This window comes from Hydra vulgaris, chromosome 08 (assembly GCF_038396675.1).
Source record: "Hydra vulgaris chromosome 08, alternate assembly HydraT2T_AEP".
Lineage (NCBI taxonomy): Eukaryota > Metazoa > Cnidaria > Hydrozoa > Anthoathecata > Hydridae > Hydra > Hydra vulgaris.
In genome coordinates this window covers 37,480,001-37,490,000 of record NC_088927.1, presented here as the reverse complement: position 1 = coordinate 37,490,000, position 10,000 = coordinate 37,480,001, and the positions used below count along the sequence as shown (strand labels likewise).

Here is a 10,000-nt window from a genome sequence, read left to right as displayed (position 1 = left end):
CATTTTTTGGAAATATTGTTATATGCAGGCGCTGTTTTAAGGATAGCAAGTTTTAAGAATATGAACAGATCTTTTTTAGAATATAAGGGGCGGCTGGGACACCCTAACATATATAGACACATACAAATACATATATACAAACACACATAGCCCTTTATATTCACAAATACATATAAACACACATACTTATTTTTTCATTCCTGTATTGTATACATACATAATATACGCACATATATATAGATTCAAATGGAAAAAATTTTTGTTAAGTGATTTTCTACTATTAATATAATTGCTCTGTTCTTTTAAGAACATTGAGCACTCTATTGTGTAGAATACTTTTTAAAGTTGTTTATATATATATATATATATATATATATATATATATATATATATATATATATATATATATATATGGGCAATTCCACAAGAGTTGTTGTCGTAACAATTGACACTCTTTAAGCTTTTAAAAATGAACTGAAAATGGAAATGAATTGAAACTTTCCAGAAGTATGAAATACTATCATATTATTTGGTATGTAAAAGTTACAGCATAAAAGTCTCAATTTTTTTCTAAAATTAACTATATGTAGCATGACAATTGTAACGCTTACTTTTTACCCCTTCTGAACAAGACAACTTTGTAAGACTTATTGCAGTGAATGGCATGGTAAAAATAAAAATCATTTGGTGTACTTATTCAGCCCATATTGATATTATTATATGCTGAATTTCATAGTTTTTACTTGAAGTTTTACAAGCATTTTATGTCTTTGTTGTGACAATTTTAACCATGCATTCATAACAAAATAACTAATGCTTAAAAACAACAAATAAAATGACGCAATCAATGATGTTAGAAAAAAAGTATAAATGATTATTAACAACCATGTATATTATGTTACAATACAATTTTTAGCGCTACTCAACAGGACTCTAAAGCACCAAAACAAATTTATACAACTCAATATATGTATTATGTGGAAGTGGTGTAGTGGTAGAGCATTCGCTTAATAAGCGAGAGGTTACGAGTTCGATTCCCACAACGTCCCTGGATATATATCGGAGTTATAGAGTTGGGAGAGGGTTATAACCACAAGTAGCCTCCTCATCTTTAGTGGCCCTTTTGGCCTTGGGGGAGATGAATAACAAAAAATATATATATATATATATATATTATATATATATGTACATACATATATATATTCATATATGCATACATATATATATATATATATATATATATATATATATATATATATATATATATATATATATATATATATATATAGACCCGCAAGCCGCCGCCATAAGCCGCTAGCCGTCGCCAAGCACTGCTTTATTTTTAGCCAGCTGTGAAAAATGCCTTCGCCAGCCATGAAAATAAGTAGCCATAGCCAGCCGTTACAATCATAGTTAGTTAATTGATTTAAATCTTAAATTAGTTTATGTCCAATTTTTTTTTAGTTTTATATATATATATATATTATATATATATATATATATACATATATATATATATATATATATGTATATATATATATATATATATATATATATATATATATATATATATATATATATATATATATATATATATATATATATAGAGAGAGAGAGAGAGAGAGAGAGAGAGAGAGAGAGAGAGAGAGAGAGAGAGATTCTTCCTGATGAACCTGAAACACTGTGTTAAAGTAATCAAAAATTAGATAAGTGTTTTTACTAATTTATATATATATATATATATATATATATATATATATATATATATATATATATATATATATATATATATATATATATATATATATAGTTCGTGAACGAGTAAATAAATTTGTTTCCGTTGAAAATAAAACTGGAACAATTTGCTTGCTCAAGGATCTGAGATGGATTCCTGTGTCCAACAGCATATCTAGGGCTGCTACATCCAAAGCATGGCACTTCATGGGTCCTAATAAACTAAACTAATCTTGAAAGATTCAAGAAACCAAATTATTCAAAATTATATATTTAATAATCAGTTGTAGTGCAGATACTGTTTCGAAGAGCAATCACGTGTCGGTGAAGGTCGATTATCCAAGGTATATATTACTTAAACAATGACATCTTCTGGTAACCATCTAAACCATGCTGTTTTTAAACATGGAAAGACTTTGAGTAACCAGTTAGTTCTAAAATTACTAATTGGGTCCGTACTGTACAAAATAATAAACCAGCACAAAGTCAATTTGAATTCAACAGAGATCTTTGTTTGTTAATATGTTTAGATCTTAAGCCATTTAGTTCAGTTGAAAGATCTGGGTTTAAAAGTTTTTGTTCAAAAAATACAGCGTTTCAGCCTTCATCATCTGACTGTATATCTGGATCTGCCCTTTACTAGTAAGCAAATGCAAAGAAGTAATAAAAGTTTTACATTTTAAGGGATATATGCTATCGTATGAAATTGAAATTGTGAAAGACGAGGAGTTATTCAAAAGAATTACAACTCATGTTGACGAGCTAATAGCTGATGAAGAGAATCCAATTCTGGATTTTGAAATTGAAACTAAAAATGTAAGCATTCTTCCACAAACACAGCTAACTAAATCTGTTAGTCAAGCTAAGATGAGAGTTCACTTGAAGAGTATTCTGAAGAGTATTCACTTCTAGATTTTGACATACAAGCTAAAAATGAAAAAGTTTATCCAAAAACAAAGTTACGTAAAAGTCATGAGCACAGTTCTTTAAAAAATAGCGTCCCAACAAGATGGAATAGTACCTTGGAAATGATTGAATCTATCTTGGATCTAAAAACTCATGTTGATACAGTGTTAAAAAAAATCGGAAAGTATGGTTTATGTTTTCTTCCTGAAGATTTAGAACTTCTGCAAGAACTGCGCAATTTTTTATCTCCGTTTCGAGAACTGACTCTACTTGTTAGCGAGGATACACCAAATTTGTCTTGCCTTCCCCTCATGGTAACTAAAATTAAAAATTGTTGCATTGTTCAAGTCACAGATTCTTCTGCGATAAAACAATATAAAAAGTTAGTTAGAAAATGCATTGAGAAACGGTTTTTACTAATTTAGTTGAATTAGCGTGTTGTTTTGATCCAGCAATTCGTGATGTTGTTTTGACAAAGGAAAAATGTGAAATTTTGTTAAAAAACAGCAATGACAAAATAAAAACTTCTTTATTTGGTTTAAACATTTTACCACAAACTGAAACCGATAAAAAGATTAACTTCTCTGCGTCATACATTGACAATAATCAAAATAGTAAAAGCTCAAATGCAGCTCGGGATTTTAAAAAACTTAGGCTGACTTTATTACAGGAAACTGCAAAATCTTCACTAAACTCTGGAGCAATATTAGAGAACAGCAATGGGTTGCAAGCTGAAATAAATCTTTATCTTACCATTTGTGATAATCAATCACCAGCCTTGCTGTTTTGGAAAAATAATGCCGAAAAGTTCCCTATTCTAGCATCCATAGCCAAGGTAGAAGATAATTTTATTTTTGACATTAAACTAATACTAGTGACAAAAATAACAGCAAACATTAATTTTTTTCTGAAGTTTAATGTTGCTTATTTTACATAGTTTCTATTGTTTCAGGTTTATCTTGCATTGAGCATCGGCAGTGTACCTGTTGAATGCCTTTTTAGCACGATTGGTTTAATTTTGAATGGAAAGAGATCCTCCTTGGCACCATTTCGAATGAATGCAGTTAATTTCATACACGATAACTATCCAAATGCTGGTCTATGAACTAAGTCTTGCATTTTTTGGATTTGGACAATATTTATGTTTTTATTTCATTTTGATTAACTTTGTATTTCATATATCAATATTTATTATATGCAAAAGTTTGGTTTGTTTTGGTTAATGCTGTCAGTATTATACTTGTATATATGTCATTATTATTATATATATATATATATATATATATATATATATATATATATATATATATATATATATATATATATATATATATATATATATATATATATATATATATATATATATATATATATATATATATAATAGCCAGCTAAGCAGCCAAAAAAATCAGGCGGCTAGCCAGCCACAAAAATGTAGGCTAGCCTCTCATGCCATGGGCTAGCCGGTCAGAATTTTTTTTAGCCAGCCATGAAAGTAAAATACCGTGGCTAGGAGGTCTATATATATATATATATATATATATATATATGTATATATATATATATATATATATATATATATATATATATATATATATATATATATATATATGTATATATATATATATGTATATATATATATATATATATATATATATATATATATATATATATATATATATATATATATATATATATATATATATATATATATATATATATATATATATATATATGACCAGAATGTTTTTAAAACATTCTGAATGTTTTTAACAATATAAACAATGTTTTTATTTTTATTTTTTTTAATAAAATGTTTTTATTTTCAATTTTTTTAATAAAATATTTTTATTTTAATTTTTTTACTGTAAATCATGCGCAGATTGTTGCTACATCAACTATCTTATAGCCTGACTCGCAAGGGAGTGCTGCTACATCGACTGACAAGTAGCCTGACTCGCAAGGGAGTGCTGCTACATCTACTATCTTTTAGCCTGACCCGCATATATATATATAGATATACACATTTGTATTACACAAATTATTTAAAGTATCAAAGCAAATAGGGTAGTAAACTAGTGGTATAACTTTCAATTCACAATCAAGAGGTTTGAATCCAAGGTTTGTGCTTCGAGTATAAAGTTAAAAATAAGAGTTACAAATAAAAGTGTTAAAAAAAAAAAAATTTAGAAATTAAAAAAAATTAAAAAATTAATTAATTTAAAAAAAATTAATACCCTTCTTGACTGTAGTGGCCCCCTCTGAAACCTTGGAAAGGTGAATTTAATAAAAATAAAACAAAAAACCTTTCTTTTTTTGATATACTATCAGTAAATAATGTTAACATTTGATAAACACTTTATACAGAAATTTTTAAAAATGAAGGAATTTGAAGTTGTTTGATAATGTTTAATATAAAAGTTGTTAATATAAAAAAATATTTATATAGTTTTCAAAAATATTTTTACTAATGAAACTTTAGCAATTAAACAAATTAAAATATTAAAAGAATATATTTAAAAGTTCTAATAAGTAATTATGAACAATAACAAAAACAAAAACAATAATAATTAATGTTGTAGGTAAACAGTAAATTACTTACAAGATATATTAAAAAATTTCCAATTTCTTGTAATAAAACTACAATACGTCCAGGTTTACAGTAATGCGTTGATTTTGCCCAAAGTATTCCAACAGCATGCATCAAAGGACATAAAAAACTATTTATTTCAGATATTTCTAATTGATCTAACTCTTCTAATGGGCGTCTAAGTGGTTTTAAATGCATGTTAATGTCATATGCTTCATCTAATGCTGTAAATTTATACATAAGTTAAAATAAAATCATAAGAAATATTAAAAAACAGCATTTTATGATCATACACTCAAACATACAAAATTTAATATTCTTTTGGACTTTTTTTCCTAAGATTTATTTAATTTTTTTAAATCTACATGATTATTTTTCTAATTTATATAAAAACTGCATTCTTGCAAACACTTCGATACAATCATCTTCATAAAAACTACATTCTTGCAAACACTTCTGTAAAATCAGCTTCATAATAACTACACTCTTGCAAACACTTCTGTGCAATCATCTGCATAAAAATGCTTATACACAAATACATGCATATACACCTCAATGCAAAACATTTAAACCCACCTCTAATACACATCACTTCAAAAAACATTTGAACAAAAACTTTTATACTAACAACTTTACTGAAATAACAAAATTTCAATACCTAGAACAACTGATTTAAACAGTTTTTTGAAAGCTGAAGAGTAACTGCTATTTGATAGTTGCAAAAGCTTTGCCATTTTCTTTACTCGTACTTCTTGCAACTAAATTTAGGCATTAAATAAAGTTTTAATAAAATATGATTTAAGTTATGTTTATTTTATATAAAATAAATCATAAAACAAAAACAATTTAAAAAGTAACCTGTAGAAATATATTTTCCAAATTTATTGACCTAGATTTCCAAAAATTAAGCTCAACAAGTGGTCCAGGGTTTAAACCTTCTATTAATGGCTGAGCAGAACTTCTTTTTAACACTTTAGATATCTGATGCGTCCAATCAATAACTACAGACTCTATCCTATGAATTAATAACCTATTGGCCTCTGACAGATCTCCGAGTCTAAAAAAAATTTTATAACAATACAGATTACAGCAATAGATTTACATTACATTATACAAATTTAAAAAAAGAAGCTTTTAGTAATTATGCTTACTTTTTATGATACTTATAAAAAAAAAATATTATAATGCACTTATTTTGTTTTGAAAGCAATATATAAATATTATATACATATGTATATTTGTGTGTATATATATATATATATATATATACACACACATATACATACATACATACATACATACATACATACATACATACATACATACATACATACATACATACATACATACATACATACATACATACATACATACATACATACATACATACATACATACATACATATATTGTATATATATGTATGTGTATGCATATATATATAATTGTAATATAAATGTTTATATATATATATATATATATATATATATATATATATATATATATATATATATATATATATATATATATATATATATATATATTGTACAAACAAAAATCAAAAATTTAGATTTAGATTTTATATTGAAAAAATATACAATGCTAAACCATCAAATGTTGATAAATTTCTGATTAAAATTACAAAACTTAACAATGATAGTAATTATAATTTTTTCAAATAACAATAAACATAAACAAAGGTTTAATTAAAAGTAAAGGGAGATAACAAGTTCTGAAACAATGACAAAAATAAACATTTAATTAAGAAGGTGGATTTTACATACAAAAAAATTATATCAATATAATAATTTTTGTGTTGGGAGTCACAAAAATTATTTTGTTGATATAATTTTTGTGACTTTTGCAGACTTTGTTAGAAGTCACACTTCTAACAAAGCTGCCAGCTCCAGCAAGCAAACTTGTATTGGCCCAATACAATCATTGTACAAAATAACATTGACAAATTAATTGGATTGAGCAAGATTCCCTGCTTCAAATATAACAACAATTTAATAGAGTATTTTACTTAACTAAGGTTTATTACATAAAAAAAAACATAAAACTATTTTTCATGATGTAAAAAAACTATAAAATATTTTTTACTATAGTAATGAAAAGTATATGACAATTTTTATGTATTAAATTATTATTTAGAAGATGGCTAATTATTCAAAAGCTTTTTCAAACTCTTCTATTCATCAAAAAGATAAAAGTTAATCTTAATTTAAAATCTTAATTTAAAAAAAGTAACAACCTTCCAAAATTTTTGTGACAATAAGCAGCTAGTTCAGCAATCAGATGTTTAAAGATGAACAAACTTTCATCACATTAGAAAGATGAACAAACTTTCATCACATTAGAAAGATGAACAAACTTTCATCACATTAGAAAGATGAACAAACTTTGTTTAATAAAATTATGAAATAATACCTAAACATCAAGTTTTAGTTCAAATAGTAATTTTAGTTCAGATTCTGACAATTTTTTAGTTAAAGATTCAAATTTAGCTGATGTTGATGTTAATGATATTGATTAAAAAGCAAATGAATGTTTCATATAGCTCTGACAATCAAATCAAAATTTTTATACTGTAATAAATAAAATACTTTGTGATTGGTCTTTGCAATATAAGACAACTTATGTGGCACTTGCATTACTTCTATGGCATACTTTAAAGACTTTAACAATGTTAAAGACTCTTTAACAATGCATAGACTATGCATTATTATACTATATTTCCTAACATTACCACAACATCTGAGGATATAGTTAAAGAGTCGTTAAAATAAATAGTATTTTATGTATTTAAAAATAAATACTATATTTAAAATTTTAGAAAATGGAGTGTGCTATTATGCATTTTATTTTAGAAAATAAAGTGTGCTATTATGCACTTTATTTTAGAAAATAGAGTGTGCTATTATGCATTTTATTTTAGAAAATGGAGTGTGCTGTTATACACTTTATTTTAGAAAATGGAGTGTGCTATTATGCATTTTATTTTAGAAAATGGAGTGTGCTATTATGCACTTTATTTTAGAAAATGAAGTGTACTATTATGCACTATATTTTAGAAAATGGAGTGTGCTATTATGCACTTTATTAATGACAACTCAGTAGCAATTGAACCATTGATGGGGATTGGTAATTTATGTTACTAGCCCCCTTACTGTTGTAGTGGATTAGAAAATTCTAAAACATTACATTTATATGGTAATTTATTAAGTTCAAACTTTGATTGCTAATAACTGCATTAACATTAAAATTAATGATTCTATGATAAAAATAATGTTGAATTGGTATATATTTTTATTTAAAAATTTTTTCATTGGAGAATTTTAAATTATTTCTGAGAGTAAAACTCACACAGAATTTTATTTTTTACTTTATTAGCAAATCATGAAAAAGCTTGTCAAAATTTCAATACATTATATGTATAAGAATTATATTTATAAATATTTATAAATATTTATAAATATTTATTATGAAATAAACTTATAATATAATGGCTATTTATAAAACCATATTATAATTGTGTTTATAATACTGTAATATGCAAAATTGTTTATGTATTTCATTGACAAATATTCAATGAGTTGTTTTGCATAATAAATCCATAAAAAAATAATAAGCATATCTTTTAATTAATTTATTTTTAGTTAGGTTGTGTGAAGGATATCTGATGAAGAAAATAAGAAAAATTTCACAATACATTTTATTTTACCAGAAACTGCTAAAATGATCAGTTAACTTTAGACAAATTTTGAGTTAACGCTTTTTCTGCATAGTATCTTAGTTTCAGGTTTTAAAAAAAGTAAGAGCGATTTGCTTGTTTTGTAATTTTATTTCAATTTTTATTTCAAATGAAAGATATAAGGCCAGTTAACTCTAGGAAGAGCATCCCATTGTAAAAAATTTATTTTAATCTTCTACAATATAAGAACTATAAAAAAATGCCATTATAAAAACCCTTCCATACCACATGCGTTTAAACAAAAAACGTATATATCTATGGTAGCAAGAAATATTGGTATAATAATGGTGCAATATTGGGTATTTTGGACAATATTGGACAAGATATTATTAGTAAAAAATATTGTGCCAATATTGCCATATCAATATTGGCAAGTATTAGCATGCGGATATTGCTTCAAATTGTTTGTCCAATATAAAAATGCCTATATTAAGGCCGTATTAGCATGCTTGTACTGGCTAATACTGATATGCTAATATTGGCACATTAGCATGTTAATACTGACATTTTCACGTAGTGGTATGCATGCATAACAAAAATTGTTAAGAAAATAAGTTGCTTTAACAATTGTTGCTAATTATGAGCTTTTATCAGATTTTTAACTGCAGTAATCGTTCTAAAAACTGTGAGAAATTTTTTTAAAGAATTCAGAAGGTTTTAATCATCATAATGAATCAATAATAAAAAAGATATTTGTAATCTTTGTTGCATTACGTTTGATATTTCTGTTTTACTAGGTGATGTTTTCTTATCATTTTATGTGTTTATAAACCCGCAAGTAAAAATGTATATAAATTGTCAACTATTATTTTTCATTGTAAAGTTGTAATTGGTTGTTGTTGCAATTTTAAAAAATTCTTCTTTTTCTTGATAAACTTTTTTTTTATTAACTACTACTGATAGCTCTTAATGTTAATTATTTAATATTCATTTGAAATCAAACAATTGATGTTCAAGAAAAAAAAACTAGATGAAATATATTAATATTGGTCTATTATTATATAATATTCTTATTATT

The 10,000-nt window shown here is 25.2% G+C and overlaps 1 protein-coding gene across 1 annotated transcript in view; it reads right to left on the bottom strand.

Moving 5' to 3' along the window:
* LOC100207065 (dynein beta chain, ciliary) overlaps positions 1-10,000 on the bottom strand; it is a 129,437-nt gene that overhangs the window by 114,259 nt on the left and 5,178 nt on the right. The window contains exons 3-5 of the mRNA XM_065803627.1: positions 6,089-6,287; positions 5,889-5,988; positions 5,243-5,454 (exon numbers count right to left, since the gene is read on the bottom strand). Of these exons, the coding sequence (XP_065659699.1) occupies positions 5,243-5,454; positions 5,889-5,988; positions 6,089-6,287 (511 nt within the window). The remainder of the gene's footprint in view (positions 1-5,242; positions 5,455-5,888; positions 5,989-6,088; positions 6,288-10,000) is intronic.